General features: G+C 39.9%; 1 protein-coding gene across 12 annotated transcripts in view; it reads right to left on the bottom strand.

Annotated features, from left to right (window-relative positions):
- ANK3 (ankyrin 3) overlaps nucleotides 1-20,948 on the bottom strand; it is a 365,999-nt gene that overhangs the window by 153,316 nt on the left and 191,735 nt on the right. The window contains exon 1 of one of the 12 annotated variants that reach the window (XM_067000751.1): nucleotides 5,120-6,690. The exons of the other annotated variants lie outside the window; for them this stretch is intronic. Coding sequence (XP_066856852.1) covers nucleotides 5,120-5,155 — 36 coding nt within the window. The 5' untranslated portion in view covers nucleotides 5,156-6,690. Of the gene's footprint in view, nucleotides 1-5,119; nucleotides 6,691-20,948 lie in introns of those variants that run through there. 12 annotated transcript variants of the gene reach the window in all.

Below are 20,948 nucleotides of genomic sequence, written 5' to 3'. Positions count from 1 at the left end.
GGTCTATGCAACTTGCAATCCTCTTTGCCAGCATGCACTGATGAGGTTTTCAGACTCTAAAAACACAATTTTGATGTGTCAGCTTCCCCTGAAGAATTTATGAAAACATTTACAAGTATGAATGTGTTAAATTAGTGACACCAAAAGCAAGATCCTCATTTTTCTGGACTACAAATTGACATACATCTGCACAACTACACAGACTGAGTATGCATGAGCAAACAATAAATCATGAAAATTTTATTTTAATGGGAAAATATCACCCCTTTAGTACTGACTTTTGAGCTATGAGACCACCCTGTGTGAAAATACAAACCTGAACAACAAGGTAAATTGGGACACACTGTTCAAGATCATAAAAGCAGAGAAATCACTGGTTTTACCAGCGAGTCCATGTACTACGTTAGGACCAACTCAAATATATTACCAATGAAAAGCATCCAGTATAGTTTAGGACAAAAACATTTCAGCATCTAAAATTCAAAATTTGTTCTCTGGTCTGACAGCCTCAGCTTCTTGAAGTTTGTTTCAAACTCTGGGAAGCAACTCCTAAGTCTGTAATGACTCATCTCTTACTCTCTGAAGTTTTGTTTTCATGCACTTTTAAGTATGAAGTAAATCACTGACTTTCCTAACTGCTTTTGCAGTCACAAAGAGCTAGAGAAAGGCTGGATATGCTCAGAGGGTTTCTTCTTATGTTTATATTCACCACAAGATAACAACTCTCTTATATGTCAAGGCAGATGAGACGCCACTGATCCATTCCCTGCTATTTTTCTCTCAGAAACTGGGTACACAGTGAGCACAGAGGTAATTTCAGCACATCTCAGGCTCAAATTTAAAGCCATTGCTGTGCCAAAATCACATTGTTCAGATCACTGAATGAAGGCATGAATTATGACCATTGGTCCACCTCCTGTTCTCACCTGTGTACCTAGTTTTAGAATCAGGATCCAGAAAGGAGAGGAGAAAAATAAACAACCCTATTTAAAACATTTTAAAAGTGTACTTACTTGTAATTTCAGATACATCCCCTCTGAAGTTAATGGTAGAAATAATGGTAGAGCATAAGCCTAAATCAGATAATATTGCTGACTTTAGGGAGGGAGATTTTACTTGGTCAAAGTGAGCTCTCTGCAAGACTACTAAGTAAACATGCTTCAATCAGACGTGGTTAAGTGAAATTTACTGGTGATAAAGTAGAGTGAACTGCATGTCAGTGCTTAATACAACTTTTCTGTAAATAAACTGCAGGAAATAAACTATATGGACAGGCTACTGAACTTCTTTTAGACAAACTAAGAGCTTTTACTACAGTGAAGCTGGAATTTTCCTGCTCTGTTTCTACTTTTCCATTTTATACCCTCATTCAAACCAAAATAATTCTGCCTTGGAAGTTTGATCATTATTAAATCAAAAGATTGTTGGAGGATAACTGGTCAAGCCATTTCTGAAGTGGCAATAATATATGCACCAACACACCCATTTACACTACAAGTATCACAAATCCCACATGCAATTAAAGTGTGCACTTTTGTGGGCTTAAGAGGCATTTGAACGGCTAGTTGTAAAGCTATCTATTATAGTTTAAAAGTTTTGATACTTTTCACTCAGGATCCTTACAGGATTCACAAACCTCTACCAGTTTATAAGTGCCAACCATACAGGTTTCCTAGCAGGGATTATAACCTCTGACAGAAGCAAAGAGCATCTTCCAATTTACACACCTGCATACCTTGCTTTTCCGGCTGGAAAAGCCCATGTGGCTCATGTGACAGATACAGAATCCGAGGGGTCAGTGGGAATTACCAAAGAGCTTCCAGGTACTAAGATGACTCCCAGGGTAAGATTTGCAACACAACACATAAACCTGGTAACAGTCAGTTCTGCAGGGCTGGTTAGAGGCATCACATGAGCTTTGTAATAGCAGTTCAGTTTAGCAGAGCTTGTAACTTTTACAGAACAATCTGTCCTGGCCTCTTTGTATAGACCTGCTGTGAAATATATATGTCCTGGTACAATGAGAAGCTATCAATGGAACCAATAAACCAACAGATTCAAACACACCCCAGAGCCAGAGGCTGGCTGAGGTACCTGTGGTTGTTCAGGAGAAAAACCTGGCTAGTGCTTCTCAAACTCATGAGGACATTTGTACACAGGAGAGGTAACAGCTCTTAAACATAGGAGCTGAGCAGTCTGCCGGGAGACAACTTTATATTCAGGCCAAAGACGCCTGAGTCCTATTAGAGAATAGCACCAGTGGATACTCTGGGTGGCGTTGTCTTGGCCATGCTGTTCTATGGGAGCTGAATTTCCCCACCAAACACAACCTGCCTTTATCTTGTTTTGGTGGGATTCTGCTGTCGTGGATATGACCCAGTAACGCCAGATCCATTTGAATCCACCCCGCTGCTATCAACCACAAAGGCACGGCAGAGCAAGCCACAGCAGGAATTATGCAGGGTGCTTGTCTGCTGCACACAGAGGAAACAGTACGTTTTGCTCCTCACTCCGCACATTTCAGATTTGAGAATTAACCCAGATACCAATGGGAAAATTGCTTTTCCCAGACTAAGCACTGAAATCAGCAAGCAAGAACTACAAATTACACAGCCCTTCGATTGTTATCAGCAGTTTTAAACTAGAATCAAGCACTGCTTCTAAACACAGAGCTCTGTTTTGAAAAAGGAGTCTGACCCACCAGTGGGGCAGCAGCTGCCTTGTCTGCCTGGACGACTGCAGAGGCTAGTACAACCAGGCTCTGTCTAGGGTCAGGGTTTACAGGTACCAACTGGATGAAGCCAGTGAGTAACACCGAGAAAAATCTTAGCTCTACAGGTATTCTGAGGTGAACAGTGGGGGAAAAAGAATATAACATTGCTTGCTTTTATTCTTCAAGTGAGAAAAAGATGACCAAGTATACAGACAAATCACAGGTTTGGAGTCCTTTTGAAGAACTCTGTTAATTTGAATATCAAGGGAAGTACTTCAGCTTTTTTTTTCTTTTTTTTTTTTTTTGACAAAAATAAAAAAAAACAGAACCATTTGAACATTTTACTTCACCTTAACCAGACTTCACAGTCTATTATCATGTGAAAATGACCGCTGTTTCTTAGCATGGTCATGAAGTATGTTTGAAAAACACCACTGTTTAATCAAATAAAATAATTGTATTTCCCTAACGAATTAACACTTTTCAAGATGGTTTAAAAGACTTGACCTTTAGTATTTTAATAAGCACAAATTTAGAATTAGTTTTTATTTCAATCATTAAAGTGAAGACCAGTTTATTATATGCTTACAGAAATAAGCTATGGCCAACAGTACTACCTAGCAGCTCTATACAGTAATTTTTCCTAGGATCTGATGATAAAATAAGCCATTAGTATACAATGTTAAAGATATCACTTCTGAGTAGCAAATCTACAGGATAAACACAGAGTGAAGCAGACCTTGTTTCTCCTTTATGCCTAAAACATACACAGCAACCTATAGGAGATTTAGATACACATGGAATGAGAATCAGAATTCACCATAAGCAAAGCCAGCAAGAGAAAACTTACAAAACCGGTATATACTGTACCCCTTCTCCATAGCTCAACTCCATTTCAAGTAGCTACTACACCTTCGATAAACAAGCAGTGCACACACTAACAGAACAACCAGTTTCTAGGCGCCTCGTAACAAAGCCCCGAGAAGCAAGAGCAAACACCGCCCTGCTGCAGCGCAGCCGGCCGACCCGCACGCTGCCGGCCCCTGGCTTGGCAGCAGCGAGATTTCCATTTCACCCTACTCTCCAAGCTGTGGTACACAAACTAGTAGGGCTTCACGGAGTGCTGGACTACTCGGACTAATATAAAGCATCAGCAAAGATATTTATCACCCAGAAGATTGATATTATTGTGCTAAGAGATAGAGGATTGCAAAAAATTATTTGCAGGGCTAAAAAAGAAAAAAAAAAAAAAAGGATTCAACAAAGTATCATAAAACATCAGAATATAACAAAACTTTCTCTACAAGAAACTGCTTCACAAAGAAGAACCCCGGAATAAGTGTTTTCAGTTTTGAAATTCCTAGTGGAAACAAATTTACAAACAATGAGAGTATCACCAGAAAACAACCAGCATTTCCAAGATGGTTTTTAACAGGGAGCAACAACCCAGTCCTGCGTTGACAGGAGGTAAACCAAACCATACATACATAAACCAAACATACATAAGAGAACTCATTAGGGTATATTTTCAGAGCACAAAGATATTGCTGACATGGAAAGTAGCTAGTAAACTGCTGGGCGCTATCATAAGTAACATTTCCAGCTACAGAAAATACTGCCATTAATTGAAGTTTCCAGAAAGGTTGGCACTCATCAATACTAGTAACAGGATACCACAGCTTCCTGGGAACCTCTATTTTAACTCCACAGTAAAGCCACATGAAGCATAATTGTTCTAACTTTCTGTTTTTTAACTGCCATGAATAACTCAAGCTATTGAAGATCTTCAGAGGCTATCTCCCAGGGTACAGGGATGCCGTTTCACAGCAGCTTACTCACATGAGGAATTTTTAAAGCACACAAGGAGCACCTTGGAGGTCAGTGGGACTACCCTAGAGAGTAAGAGTGATAGGGTGCCTCCTTATAGGAGGCTACCAGCGTAGTAGAGTAGCAGGCTACATTTCAGTTGAATTGCCCTATGAATTATCACTGAAACAGATGTGTTGTTTTATAAAATACACCTTAAAAAAAATGTATTTTTTTCAAAATGTGCAGGATTGGCTAAAACATTTCAGTGAAGAAAACTGTTACGCATACCCAGGTTACTTAAGGCCCCAATGACAGAACAAAACATTACAAAGTGTTTCTGCAATTTTAACACGTCTTCTATAGAGTGCCCTGAACAGAATGCAATTATTCATAAGGAGAGAACAAATACATCCATATACCATTTGACTGCTGCCGCAGCCTATGCTGTAACCCAAACGTCAGAGCACAAAATACACAAGCTGAAACATACCTTTTCCTACATCCACTTTTGTTCCATACAATCAAAGACTTAAAGAACTCATCTAAGAAACTCAATATGCAGATTTCACTCTTAATGCAGACTCTACAAATGCTTACTTGTTCTGGAAAGCATTCTCCCTCTTCCACTGCCATTTTCTGTGGCCAGATATGAAACTTGATGACTCAATTAGTTAACACTTTGGACACTGCATCATTGTTAAAAATAGCAGCCTCAGGAAGTACTTTTATTTTTTTTTTCTTTTTTTTCTTTTTTTTTTTTTTTACAAAGCTCTAAGCACAGTCACTTGTTAGACTTCCCCTGGCTATTTAAATGGCAAAGGACAAGTGATTGTAAGACTGTTAAGTTAGTAACAGAGCATGTCCCAGGATTCCTGGCTCACTTACCATATTTGCAGCCTCCAATCATTCCCCGTGCATGCAATCATGATCTGTGGAATACCCAAAATAGCTGCAGCATCAGCTGATCAGAAAACCACCGCTGCTTGGAATCACTCATGAAACAAGCTTTTGTCATTCTGCTTATCAGCTCTTTCTAATGCAGACTACTTTGAACTATTTCTAAAGGAAACAATAACATCATTTTACACTCTGTGTGTTTTGAATACCACATATGCCTGCCTCCTACTCCATGGTAATTTTATATTTATTCAGATTTTCTGATGACTCATTATTATAGATTTAAGTTGTTGGTTCTAGAGGCTATTTTTCTGAACTAAAAGGCTGGTCTCTATATACTTCAAGTTCCAAAATTACAGAAATAAAAAGCATTATCAAGAGCAATTTTTTTTTCCCCCAGAGGGAAGGCAAGCCTGAGAGAGATTCACAATTTCAATATAAAGATTTCTTCCTTGACAATGAAAACTATTGCCAACAGTAGGAATTTTCTTGCATGCTTTCCTACAGTTACTGCTGTTAGGAGTGGCTACAAAGAATGTCCACCTTCTGAGAAAGGGATTACTTACATATCTTCGTTTCTCCACAAGCACCTGCACAGCACACATCGCACTGCTCAGATCCACGCTGCCTGTTTCACATCCCGCTCCCCCTTACACAGGCTGTACCCTGATAGACCCCAGTACAGCAGAACAAGGGGGTAAGATGATGAAAAATGATCTAGCTGTAATATTTGCGTCAGACCATATATGTCCAATGCCTCATCCAGAAATACAGGAATAACCTCTTTAAAGTTTTTGAGAATAATTTCATATTTTCAAGGAACATTCCTCCATGTCTGCATCAATGAGAATCCACACACAGGGCACCAGCTCTGTGCCCCTGGGTTACGATGCCGAACTTGTTGCTTCCAAGAGACGGCAGTACCTAGGTAGGCAAAAAATTTGAGGTCCCAATGTATCACTAATAAGTAACGTAGGCCACACGCTCAGGTGATCAGGCTTTAAATTACTTCATTAATATTACTGATGATGCACTCTAATTACCAACTACACTCTGCTTCTGCACATTTTTGCTTATGGCATTTCAGTATCTGAGACTAAGACCCACTTCTGTCACCGACTAAACACAGAGAAGTTAACAGTTCTCTGCAGGGGTGGAAGAGCCTTCAATTAAGTACAAGACAATGATCAAGTCAGTTTGAATGTCTTTACCTCTCTGACACATCTGTGGCCGAGCTCCCTGTATCAGAGATTTCAATTTCAAGCAGAGATTTCAGCCACCTCGGCCATGTCACTGGGAACTGCCACAATACAGCCTCCTGAAATATCCAACTTTTAAAACTGAATTTTGATTTGGTGTTACTATGTGTCCTGAAGACTGAGAACTATCATTTCAAAATACCAAAAGGAAACACATCAGTTTTGAAAACCAAGAGCACAGGGTTACTAACTTGTGGCCAAATTCTTGTTTCTAACTGAAAAGTGGATGGCTTTGAATGAAAAAAACAGGTGCCTAAGTACCTTCCTTCTGCCTTTAAAAATTTGCTTGAGAACAGGGAGAAAGGAAATACGATTTTTGCAATGGGATCCAAAGGAATCACATGAAATTTTAAACCTGCAGAACAGTTCTTTTTGTCAATAAAAACATTAAGTTGCACAGCTTTATGGAAACTTGCAAGAGCTCGCCCAACAGACAAGGCCCACTGGGTGTTTTAACTGCTGGCAAAAAACCGGCAACCTGACAGCTCTCCTGAAGCTACACCACCGCTTGATTGGAAAGGAGCAACAAAGTTTTTGCAGAAAAAGATTCAACACAGTCTTTTTGTGCGCCTGTTTCACCAGCAGCCTGTGCCATTTGCTCCCAACGGATGGCCCTGGTCCTGCACATGGCGCCAGTGGGGCCCAGGCACCAGCCTGCTCCCTCCAGAAGCCCCTCCAGGAGCGCTGTCCCATGCCTACTGCATCTGCCAGAGCTGCTTTGCCTTTCCAGTCGCTGGCTCCTGGCTCTTCAGCTTCACCTTGGCTTGATGAGACCGGTGGATGGCCGCTGCCTATTAACCTCCACGAACTCATCCGAGGTCAGGCTGTGACATTCCCACAAGAGAAGATACCTAATTCTCCCTCCATTAATTTTAAAAGGGCAATCATCAGATTTACAAAGGAAAAGTGCAAAGAAAAATTGAAACCTGACAGTACCAGAAAGTCATCTGAGCACACTCCCATCCATCAATTCAGCTCTGACAGCTCATGTCGTAAATCATACTGACACTGTATTTTTTTAACCTTGCGGATCAGTTTTACAGAATTCAGGATGGGTTCTCACAGGCATGCTATTAACATAGGGTAATAAAGCAAAGGCTCGGCGATAATATCAAAATCAATTTGTTATAGACATCAGGAAAAAAAAAATCAGGATCCTTTTGTTACTAAGCATTCTAAATTACACGAACCGCAAATTCCTATAGTCATTCTTAGCTTGGGAAAGAGAAAGGGCCTTGCACACAGAATCACGTAACGAGTAGATAAGCAAGAAAAAAAAATCTCAATCTCTTCCCCTCTTTGAAAAAGATCTACTAACAAAAACCCTTTACAATCTCAGTAAAATGGCAGATTTGGTACAGATGGAGGGTTCTTTTAAACAGAATAGTGGAAATGTCCTTTTACATTATCAGTACTCTGCTCCCAAACCAGATGGAGTGCTTATGATTACTGGCTTGGAAGCAACTTACAAACAAAGCAACACATGGCAGAATTCAGCAGAAAGAAAAACATGGTTTGACGTGAGATACAGACAATATAAATATATTCCCAAGAATGGGAAAGACAAGCTGAAATAGTTTAAAACAATCTGGAACTACTGATCCAGATTTTTCAAGAAAAAATAGTGGTTGTGGTGTCCCGCCCTCCCAACTGCATGATGATATTTCGAATGATTCTGAAAGGTAAAGATATAACCAAAGCCCACCAGAGCAGTGGACTTACGGTTCTGTGGTATTCTGGGCACCCCCTCCAGAGAACAAATGGTTGACAAACAGCATCATTACAGATGTGTGCTTATGCGACATACCTAAGAGGAGTCCTCAGTTGTAGAGGCTTCATACGTGACAGGAGCCAGTGTTAGTATCCAAGATACAGAAAATAATCATCTAAAAACTTCTTATCGCTACAATTTGGCTGCTGAGACTTTATAACAGCAGTTCGAGTGCAGCTATTACGCAGCAACCAGATGTGCAGGTGGGACCCACAAGCTGTAGGTTCACATGCCAGACCAGAAAAGATGCTTACTGCACTGAACAAGAGGGGAACAATGAACCTCGTCAGACAGACAGCCCCTTTCCTTGCAGGAGACCCCACAAACACATTATATTGTTAACCCCTACGGACAGCTACCAGGCTTCTACAAAGCTACTAACCTGAAAAAGCACATTTACTCATTATACTTTATTAGAATTATGGATACTGAGATCATACAGCCACAGCAAAATAAATAAATCCTTTCCTGGTTACAAAATACCAAAACAATCAGCATCATTTGTGTATGTGACTTTTTCAAAAAGCTGCCAGCTCAGTTCATCTATTAGAAAATTTTCTTCATCTTAACTTTGACAAAGATACTTATCTGCCATCACCCCAAATAATCTAAAGCTCTGCAGAATTAAAAAGAAAATCCTGTAACTTCTGCCACAATATTTAAAATTTATCTTTAGCAGCTTTATAAATGATTGAAGAGAAAGCCTGCGGTCTCATCCTATTCTTCCTCAAGAGCAGCTAAGATCAAAACTCAAAGACTGAAATGGGATCATTTTAAAGGATAGCCTCAAGTAATTTCACCAGTCTCCAAATACTTCGAAACAGCATGCCTCTAAGCCAGCCCTGCTGTGACCTGTGAAATTCAGTATGTTACAGATATTCCAAATGCCCATGAAAGACACACACTGAAGTGCTGCAGTGTTTACTCTGTCAAGATCCGTAACAGCTCCTGTTACTTCACCATCAGTGCGTCACCTCCACGATACATACAGCAGGGCAAGGAGCTCTCAGGATTATGGACTAAATAAGTGATACATGTAGAGTATGAGTGGTATGCCTGAAGAGTGTGAACTGCTATCTACAAAGCCACTTCAAATTCCATTTCTTAACCCTATATTCTTCCCTCAAGCTTTCAGGGTATGGTTACATTACTTGTGTTCTGCCCTGCTAATCATCTCAAGCTTCATGGAAGAGCACCTTCATTTTCATCCACTAGTTGTAGTTTGCATGCCTAAGTTCCAAAGCTCCTCCAACTTGCATCTACCTTGGGGCTATAACACCAGCAGACTCTTCCCAAAAATAACTCTGACCGCTGTGAATGAGAACTATTAGGACCTAGTGGAACACACAGTTAGATAAAACCCAATCTTACCGTTAAAATGTTCAAAATATATCAATCAAAGCTTCCGCCACCGAGACTTACACAGTTTTTTCTCTTCCTCAGTAGCACCAGCTCCTCTTTCAATATGCTGATTCTACAGGTGAATCTCCAACCTGTATCCTAGAGAAAGACTTTACAAAACCACAGCCACCATATCACAGAAATCCCATTATCAGCCACTGTATGAAAATCAAGCTCAAGATGATACTTATCAAGGCAACTTCCTGCTGTCAAGACCACTCTACAATCATAAAGAACTAGGAGAGCAGCAGTTTCATTACACCCATCCTGTAAGCACCGACAGCAGCAGCCTCAGTTAAGCCAGCTACAAGCATTTGGCTTTATTAGTATTTCCTTCTCTTCCACCAATGCATCCTTCACCACCTAGAAGACACCCATGTCACTGACTTTTTTATGGAGAGCACCTCAATAAGCCTTTGGAAGAACCTGGGGCAATAAAGCTGCAAGCTAGAATAAGTGTTTACATAATCATCATGATAAAAATCACATGATCGACTCCTGGACAAATTGACTTGACACTATCATGCTTGAAAAATAACTACTAAAAGCCAATTAGGAAGGGAAAAAACAAAAGGCAGAGACTCCAGGCAGCTCTATGTTTAGTAAAACCACAAACCTTGCATGAACTCTCTTGGAGATGAGGAGAAAAGCAAGGGCAAAGTACTATATATGGAAAGCACAAGGAGACATGATATAAAATCTTCCTATATCATCGTGAAGCATTGCTGATGTTTGCAAATTCTCTGCTGATTAATCAGATGGCTTGTTGCATGCCATGCATCTTGTTCCAAGTCATGCTGAAAACTGGGATTTTATACAAATTGAGAACAGTAACTGCCTTGGCTACTCCTTTGAAATACTTCACTGGAGCATAGAACCCAGAAAGTGGAGATTCCTTGAATGTGAACAGCAACAGTCAGCATTTTCAGTAAATATGGAACTTCTGTGTTTAAAACATTAAAAATAAAAAATACTACTAACAGGCTGCTGATGGTCTCCATAGCTGCATATGTATATAAAAACATAAAAACATTTCTAAGAATATATGAAAAAATATGAAAGTATCAGAGGAATGTTACATGAAGTATACTGTCCATTTGTATATGGTAGCCATGTGACACAAAGTTGGCTCTGTCTGGATTGTATTTCTAGCAATATTCAATATTCCAGGATTGCCAGGAGCAAAGAATTAACCATACAATTCATGGTGACAACAGCAAAGTATTTCATACTGAAGTTAAGCACCAGAAATGTGACTGTTGGCAAATAAGCCATTCCAAACACTCCCTCTCTCTGTTGTCTATCTTTTCTGCTTATTCTGAACATAACTGCAATACAAAGCCACAGAACTGCCAGATGGTTTCAAAACACTCAGACATGGTTCCTGCACAGAAGAAGAGACTTCTACCATGTAATATGCTCCAAGAACAACACTGCAAAAGCTGTAGTTGTCCAGTACACCTGACAATTGACTGTCTCCATAAGAGCTTAGCAAAACAAATAAAAACCACGCCTCCCTGTTAACAAAATATTTGACTTTGCTTCTTGACTTTATTCATTCCTCCATCTAAAGGAACTATTGAAATGAAAACAGAAGTTTTCTCCTCCTTTATTAGGAGGAAACACCAAGAGCAGTATTCAAGTGTACCAGCTCACCATGGGAAGTATGTCGTATGAGGTATCCAATGCCCTGGGAAATAAACACAACCTAATGCATCCATTTAACACTACCTATACGTTCATCATTTAGGATATATTGCAGTGGCTTACTATTATTCATTTATAGATGGTGCAGGGCATTATTCAATAAAAGAAAAATGGAACCACTGGATTAACTATAACTAATGATTTGACTCTGTTCCTGAATGAAATGAAGATAATTTGATAGAGCAGGATTATGTCCAGGGTTGCTAGACAACAATTAGCCTGTTACTCATTCCAGATGTACAGACTACAGCCAAATTATTACACTGTAAATTTACATGCCAACACAAGATGAAACTTCCTAACAGTAAAATATGGGAATAGCTTGCCCATGAAGTGACTGGATTTCTAACACATACAGACATTAAGAACACAGGACTAAAAAACAGAATTAAAAACATCAACAGGAAGAGATTAGCGAAGATGATTTTGGATTTGGTAAGGAGGTAGATGAAGGGAGCATCCGAATTTCTAATGGTTCTGTGAGATACAGAAGCATCAAAGCTCCCCTGCAGGCAAACTGCACTCAGCATCGGAGGCAGAGGGAGGTTAAAAAAAGATGCCATTGAACACAAAAACCCCTGAACTTCAAGTTAGCCTCAGCTCTGCCTACAGCTGCAGCATGGGAGAACGTACTGCTCCTGCAGGGCCACAGCCTGCTGTTCTCCAGGGCACTGCGTGCTGGGACACATGCAAACAGGTCAGCGGTGCGCAAAAGTGTGTTATACAGGACACATTCACAGTTCTGGACAGATACTTACAACAAAAAAAAAAAATATTAACTTTTATTTGTCATGAAAAAATGCCCAAAGCCCAGCTTCGACATTCAGTAAGTGCTTTGTTCAGTAGGTTCCTCCCTATCAACTTCCTTTTGTACGGCACTATCGTTTTCAAAGGAAACGTGCATCAAGGAGAAAGCACCATGAGCTACGTAAATTATTACCTGTAGGCTTTTCTGTGAACAGTGTAAAATCAAGGAGTGCACAAATTACGAAGTAATATATATAATGCACTGAACTTCCAGTTTCTCTGAGGTCAGTGTTCTGGTCAGGTATGAAACTGTCCCCCATATTTAACTCCACACTGAAATGTCTGAGTAGCAAATACAAGAAACCTCTATGGCTGCTTCCTCCTCAAATCTTAGGTAGGGCAGTAACAACAGTCATTATTATTGCCTTTTCTGCATTGGGGTTATGCAGGAATTTCCCCTAAACAGAGAGAATCGACTAAAAAGCACTCTTCCCATCAAGCTCATCATTGCTGACATACTGTGGGGGAACGAGGACAGCTGCGCAAATTGCATTCCAAACGGGACGTACATTTGTCAGCACAGATGCGTGAAAGTGTCTCTCAGTTCTCACCCTAGTGCTGGCAGCTTGCCGAAATATTAACGCTATCCCTGAAGTGTTGCTACTGCATCTCTTTGATTCTGCATCTCTTTATGTGCATTACACACACGAGATGCTGGCCACACTTAAGCCAGACACTTTCCGAAGTCACATTAGCACTAAAAAGGAACAGAAAAGGGCAGCTTCAGTACATTAATGTTCCTATGTCTCCCTAGGAATTAAGGATGGGAGAGCAGGACAAAACTGTAGGATACACAATTCCTAAACACAGAGCTGAGTTTTCAAGATGCATAGAAATTTGACAGTGCATTATACTGCGTTGTAGCATGATACTTTCCAGCTCTACTGCAGGCATTTTAAGCTACAACATGAGACCTTTCATTTTACAATAAGGCAGCTCTCTTAGCCTTGTTCAAAAATTAAGGATGCCTTTTCCTGTCTTTATAGGCAAAATACAAGAAAGTCACAACTATTAAAGGTCTATGAAGAAACTATGTACCTCTCTTTGCACTGCCTTAATTCACATGCCTCATATTTTGTATCTAATAGTCAAGTTATACTTATAAAAAAGCATTGCACACCCTGCATGAGGTGAGACTACTACTGCTTTTTGACCTGGCTTATGCAGATACAATTAGTGATTATTATAATCAGTGATTACACAGCTATGCTAGTGAAAACAGGCTCATGACTTTCTGGTAACAGGTTTCATACCAAATGTCTTGAACAGATGCACAAATGCACCTTGCAATGCCAGCATCAGTCATTACGATAGCATACACGGCCATATTTTATTTTCTCTAACCTGCTTAGCTTTGCCCTACTAGCAATGCATTTATTTTCCTTGGGAGGAGCTACTACTGTAGCTAGATCTCACATTTCCTTTCCTCTTTGTGAACTGTTATTTCTTATCTGATGCTAAATTGCTTTCATGGAGCTTCTGAAATCACTGTACAGCAGTAGTATTTCTTATATCTGTATTACCAACATGATGCTTCAGCAAAAAGCAGTCCCTTGGCACAACTAACTAGCTAGTGTTCACACTGAATTATGGAGGAGGCAGCAGCTGCTATATTTAGGGTACTGAATATCTTCTTCCATTATAAATCTGTTTTACAGATCTCAAAACTCACTGATGCAGATACACCTCTTCTGACTGATCAAAATCCTTCTTAGCTTTAATTGACAAGCTGACCATTAAATAAGTAGGCGCTTTCCTCTAGTTATCTATTTGCCTTAGTAAAATAAAAATCACACACAGCAGCACTGAGAGGAGCTGGGGCCAGCTGAGAAGGTGCTTCACTGGCTCACTGTGTGTGAGAGGAGCCGTCCCAGAGAAGGGTGGCACCTCACCCAGCCCGCTGAGACAGGGAGGGGACCCTCCGGGGCACAGTCCCTACAACAGAGGGGAAGGAGCCCAGCAGGGTGTGCAGCCCAGCTGCACCCACTGGTGCAGGGCAGGAGTGAGTGCTCTGGTGCTGGGAGCTGACAACACATGGCTAAAGTCACAAGGCAGAATACTCTTATGTTTTTCCTTGGAATAAATATCAACAGTTTTATAAAATAAAATGTTGCAAGTAGACTAAATCAAGCATTTAAGATGCTGTTCCAGCAAACTCAGTACGACTTTCCCCTGGTAAGTACATTGAAGCTTCCTACTTATCCTATAATTTTCCTATTTATAAACATTTACGTTACCATAAAACATGTTCTGAGCAAGACATGAATAGTTAAAATATCATGAACACACAGAGATGGCATTCTCTAATTCCTTCCCTTCTCCCTCACCCCTCAACAAAAAACACAAAGTGGTATTTAATATAATTTTAGTATCCAATAGTTTTTATTGCAGCCCAGCGCTTTCCCCAAAATGATTATCCCATCCAAATAGCATGCTGGATTTTACTCACTAAAAATGAAACTACATCCTGTGAACTTCCAGGACAAGCCATCAAACTTTTCTCTGTAAATTCTGCGAATAATCCCAGAATCAAAAAATTTTCTATATTTCTCAATTCTTCTCCAGGGCAGTAGCTAACGAGCTCTGATTGTTCTGAGGCTGTTTCAGATGAGCCAAGGCTTAATGTGGTTTTTAAAAGACATCAATGTATCACCGATCCAACTTTTCTTTGGATAAAGTCAGCTCTCCAATAACTTACCTAAGTTTTTTGTAATGGTAGGAAATATTACAGATCTTTTCAAAGGCATTTCTGTGTTTAGCCAAACAATTCTCTACACACATATACACACAGTTCATCCTTAATAAATAAGGATCTATTAAAATATTCCCCAGTCCAATGCACTTCAACATGCAGACAGCTAGGCTACTGGTCTGAAAAATGCACAGAATAGTGTTGATCCTGAATTTAAACAAAAGGAAGTCATGGTCCTCATCAACTGGATTTTACTGGCTACAGAAGTAATACACTCTCGAGACATGAACCAGTATAACCACTAAGTAAAAGACATCTTTTTCACCACTAGTAAAGACTGCTTATATTTGCACGTGCCACTCCTGCTCAAAGTTAGGGAAAAGCACGTATGCATCTGAATACAAAATCTGATGCAAATGTCCATGTAATTTATTTAGGAACCTCATTAATTATAAGGACAGGCAATATAGATTGACTGTATAAATTAAAGCAATGAACACAATCAAAAGGGAAAACAAATGCATCAGAAATTGTTCTTTATTAATGCACTTTAGTAACTGTGCTTTATGTTCAGCTGGATTTTTCATGCTAACAAATATCATATGTTCTGCAGCATGAAAGTACTCTCCACAATAACACTGGGTTTCATTTGAGATTTAACAACAGACAATTCAAGAGGAGGGGAATGACTTCCATTTTGATTTGAGTTGCAAGCACCATCTTGTGGAACTATAAAGCCTGCCGATTAGAAAAATAGTGGTTTACAAGCTTCTCTCAATAGCTGACAGGGAATGTCACCTGGACGTAAAACAAAGAACAAACAAGAATAAAGCTATTTATTTCTCTCTCCTGCTCCAGACCCACATAAAAATCAACAGAAGGTTTGCTCCTACCCACAGGATTAAGGAAATCTTGTCCCTACCTACCTGCATACAAAGCTCTGTGGGTAGCATAGCTGATGTATTCTTTGCAAAGAATTGTAGATCAGGATTCCTGAGGCTGTAATGAGAACCTACAGTCCCTACGTAATGTAGAGTTCAGCTTCATCTCCCCCGCTTCTCTTCCCTCTCTATCTCACTGTACTATTATAAACTGTCATTTCTGATTTACAGAGCAAATGTCTTTCTCCCTAGAAGAGGGTACTTACCACAAAAGCTCAGCTCAAGCACTTAGTAAAATATTAGTCTGGCAAAAAGAACCCACACTAGATGCACAATGCTAACCGTTTCCATGGGGTGTGTTGTGTTTGGGTTATGGCAGATGTCATTCTGCAGACTGGATGATAAGGCATTTTCTTTTCTGATTAAAATAGCAATAAACACGGTGTAAAAGAAGGAAAAATATGTGACTACAAAATTTTATAAAGGACAGTCACATGCAAACTTGTGTGATCTATTTTTAATTCCTAAGCACAGCTAATGACATTAATACTATTGTATCCATCAGCATTCATCAGACAATTCTCTTGCTCCTACACAATTCCATGGAACTATTTGAAATGTAAATAAAAAAAAGAGAAAAGCTCTTCTACAAGGGCCAGTTCATCTATGAATATTAAACTAAAATGAACCCTCATGGGAGCTCCGATAGACTGTTCCAGGATAGAAAACCATGTCATTACTGACATGAATCATATTTCCTAAAATTAATGGTAAGAAAATGTTCTTTTAAAAAAGAACCACCTTTAAAAGAATGTTTTTTTTAAAAAAAAAAAAAATCCATATTTCTAACAGCAAATCAGTGTGTATGACCCAAAGAAAAATTAAGTACTCTTGTCCTCACTGTTACAATTTTTAGTAGAGATACAAGTGGAATGTAAATAACCAGCATTCTATATTTTTGTTACCAACTACTTCAGCACTTGGATCTTATCTTGCCATGTGCATACAGAGTCAAAAAAACACTACTTAAAAGCTTACAAAGCCAGAAGCAAAAAGGTGGGCAGCAGCTTTGATTCTTGTGACAACACTGCTGGTGGATGCGCTGCTCCTGGTATTGTTCTTCTGCTTTAACTAGCCTATCAAGTAAATCCATAGTGTATAAAATAATTAGCAGTGATATCAGGAAAATCACTGGACTGTAGAGGAATGATAAACACACAAAGAACGTGGGCCTACTAGGATGACAGATACCGTCTTCAAACATTAACAAAATTTGGGAGTTAAACTGGTTCAAATTAGGAGTTACATTTGGGTGCTAAATTTGCAAGACGATTGTACAAATGCAATTATCACTTTGAAATTCACTGAACATTAATACAGTACATGCATCTCACTATATATGCAAACGTATCTGCACAAATATGTGCATTAAAAAGCTCCCCCACATTTTTATACAGTTTTATTTCACTTATTACCAGTAAGAGCTTAGACCAAGTACAAAACCCCCTTAGCACCTCACAGCTTTCAAAGATCCCAGCTTGCCTTTTGCATACTTAGAGGTAAATGGATGCAATGGCCAAATTCCAGCTCAGCAAATTAAACTCTCCCTAAGCCAGCTCCCAAAGCAGTGGCAATTACCTATAGTATTCTTCTTTATCCACTGACATCAGCTATTGGCTACATTTGCTGCTAGACATTTGGCGTTTTCAGTGCCAGCATTGGAGGTTTCTTACCTTACTTTTTTCTTCTACTTTTCATCCACATAAAAATATTGGATATACACAACATGCTATGAATTACTTTGTTTATTTGGCAAAGTCCTTCAGGATTCTTCAAATTAAATGCTTTTTTTATTGAAAATGTAGTGAAAATGTATAATGACAGAAATCACAAGAAAATATAAATAATGTCAACAGGTCAGTGGCTCTGAACATTCATAATCACACATCTGCCTGCAAAATTCATGTACATAGCCCCACATGTTCAAGTAACATTTTACATTGCTTTTCAACTTAATGAACTCAGTCTACCATCTGATCCAGTATGATCAGAAATTATGCTTGGGTAATCTCAGCTACAACAGGCAATAAGCTAGGTACTAACCCTAACTGGTTTGGATTTCTAGCAATAGGGAAGGATATTCTTGGTATTTTTGGAAAGACAGCTTTACAGCTATATAATAAATAGAAGCCAGGGGATAACAGAGGAAACCTGTGAGGATTAAATGCAAAAAGAGTATCCCTTCTGCTTTTCGTACAATTTTATCAATGAGGTTTCAAGAACTGCAGAAAGAAATAAAACTTTGTGAGAGAGATGAGATTCCAGTTCCTCACGTGTACTATACAGAAAGGGCAAACTGGAATTTTCAGCCATAATATTTTATATTATTAACACAGTCATCTGACTGTGCTTTAAATAGCATCATTGCCAACCAGTACTTTATAGAACTCCAGCACAGGGGTTTACTTCCATTATGCTGAACAACAAACGCACTGGCAAAAATCACAGTATTTTGATAAGCTTCCTCACAGGTCAGCACAACCATGAGATACCCGCTGGGAGGATACAATTTGACTGCATGGGAATGAGCTGCCTGGGAATGAGCTGTCACAGCTTGAACTCAGGCAAGCCAAACAGCAATGCACACAGAAGAGTCCGGCACAGGACGACCCAGGTTCATCCTGGGTAGCTTTACACATTGAATCAAGGCCCCCAAAGAAGGCCAGTAACATCCCACTGGCAGGAACAGTCACCAAACTACTTCAAGAAGGTGCCCCCAAGACAAGTTCTGGACATGCCGCTTGCTTTCTCTCTGCTCATTACTGAGGGAAGCGCAGGTCCTAACTCAGGTGCCATGAATCTTGTCCTAGTGAAAGCTATGTTTGCCTCCTCACTTTCAAAAGATGCTCAAGAACAGTCCTTTTCCTCATTTTTGTGCGCATGTTAGATCGACATCTGACCCGACAGAGTACCCAGGTTTCTCCATTTTATGTTGTACTGGCATCACAAATCAGCAGCAGCAAATGCTGAGTACTGAAGTATCTCATAGGGATTTACAGATTTCATTTACCAGACACTTTTAACTGTTAAATGACTAATGGGTTAATTCCCTCCTTGGCACAAAGCCCTTACTCAGAGAGTACGTGAGACTTTGCAAGCTGTTTTCTAAAAAAACATATGGGAAATAGTAAACTTAACCAGGTTACGTTTAAAAAGTAAGATATCCTGCTGGACTAATATTTTAGATACACCCCCTAAAAAAAAAATAAAAATTAATCATGACCAGTTTCAATGTTGAGTTTCGGACAGAAGCTGAATAAAAGCAGTAATGACTCCCTTCCCTCCCTGCTCAATCCTGCTGCCTCCCAGCTGCTGAATCATGGCTCTCCTTCATTACTAAAATGCACAACAGAGATGCTGATTAGTGTCCCAGATGCTTGATAACAGTGACAGTAATCAATACCTCTTCTTTAATCTGTCTATAGAGGAAGTTATGTCCCTTTGCTCTCAGATACAAGTTCTGCTACTGTGATCCATGGCTTTAATATTGCCTCTAAATTGGATTAGCGCAAAGCACCCTGGTTGTTCCTTATCTTTTCCTAATACATTGCATCACTGTGCTACAGCTGTTGCCTGTTTGCTGACTTTGAAAGCACTGGTTTTAGAACCAAAGCTCTAGCTAGTTTTGGATCAGGCTGCCTGTGCAGCCATCCCACGTCCTGCTGAGTGGCCAATGCTGCAGCCCTCATCGACAGAGCTTGCATACGTGAGCTGCAGCCACCTGGCCGGCCCAAGTGCTTTGGGGTTTTGCTGGTTTTCATTTCTTTTTTTGTTGTTTGGTTTAGGAACCACAGTGGAAAAATATTTTCCCTTGGCAAGATAAGAAGCGTAAGTGGACTTTCCTTGGGGAAACTGCAATAGGAAACATTTTGGTTTTGGCCTCAATCTTACAAGTAGTACCACGCATGTGCTTAGCTCTAAAAACAGGAGCCATCTCCCTGAAGCTTAACAATAGACAGGTGCAGGCATGCTTCAGCCAAGTCCCTCTATTTATTTCTTTGATGTTTAATTTAAAAACATATTCTGTTATATTTGTGCTCGGTAAAGCAAAAACAAGTCTCTTTAAAAATCTGTTCTGTGTACCTTTTAAAAAAATATACTGAACAGTAATATCTCAGAGCGACTACAGCTAAATATATCTTCTCCACTGCAGCTTTTACTGAACTATAAGACAGCCAATTTTAAGACAACATTAGTATTAAAAATCCCAGCTACGTGCAGCAGCATAATTGGATTACTTTTACTTTGCTTTTTTTTCAGTAAGATATTAGCTTCTTTACTTTTATAGGAATGCATCAACTAAGATCTTTCAGTAAACCAATGGAACACAATCGATAAGTCTTAAAACCACATGCAATTACTGAACACTTTTTCAGCAAGTACTTTTCTTCTCACTGCTCAGGTCAAGAGTGCACTGTTCAAAATTTAACTGATGTGCTGTATCAGGTTTTGACACAGAATCTCTCTGGAGATTGGGATTTGGAGATCCTTTTCTGAGGAGCTGCACAGCAGCAGCCAGAGCTGCCAGCGAGCTGCTGGGATGCAACAGCCCACATCTGCCAGGGAGCTTCTGGGGTGCTCAGCCCCGACATGGGCAGCATTAGCTCAGGCTGACTGACGAGGCCCCTTTCCTCTGGTGAGTAACTGAGTAAGTGCAGGGGAAATGCCCAGCTCTTCCTCTGCTACTCTGCGGAGGATAAGGAATAAAAGCAGTGCGGCTTTGGACTGGTGAGGTTGCTGCCCTTTCTTGTCCCCAGAAATGGGTACGATGCTGTTGTCTGGTTGCTGCACGTGTACAAGCACTAGTGCACAACTCTCCCATTGCTCCTGACATTTCCATCCAATGTGTGGGCCTCAAGTGGAAACCATCACCAAAAGCACCCGCAGGTAAGCACTCACTGTCCTCCTGAGTCACTTCAGATGGAAAGTGACCCACTCCTAAGTCCCTGCA

The sequence above is a fragment of the Anser cygnoides genome, chromosome 7 (genome assembly GCF_040182565.1).
Source record: "Anser cygnoides isolate HZ-2024a breed goose chromosome 7, Taihu_goose_T2T_genome, whole genome shotgun sequence".
NCBI lineage: Eukaryota > Metazoa > Chordata > Aves > Anseriformes > Anatidae > Anser > Anser cygnoides.
This window is presented reverse-complemented; position numbering and strand designations above follow the sequence as displayed.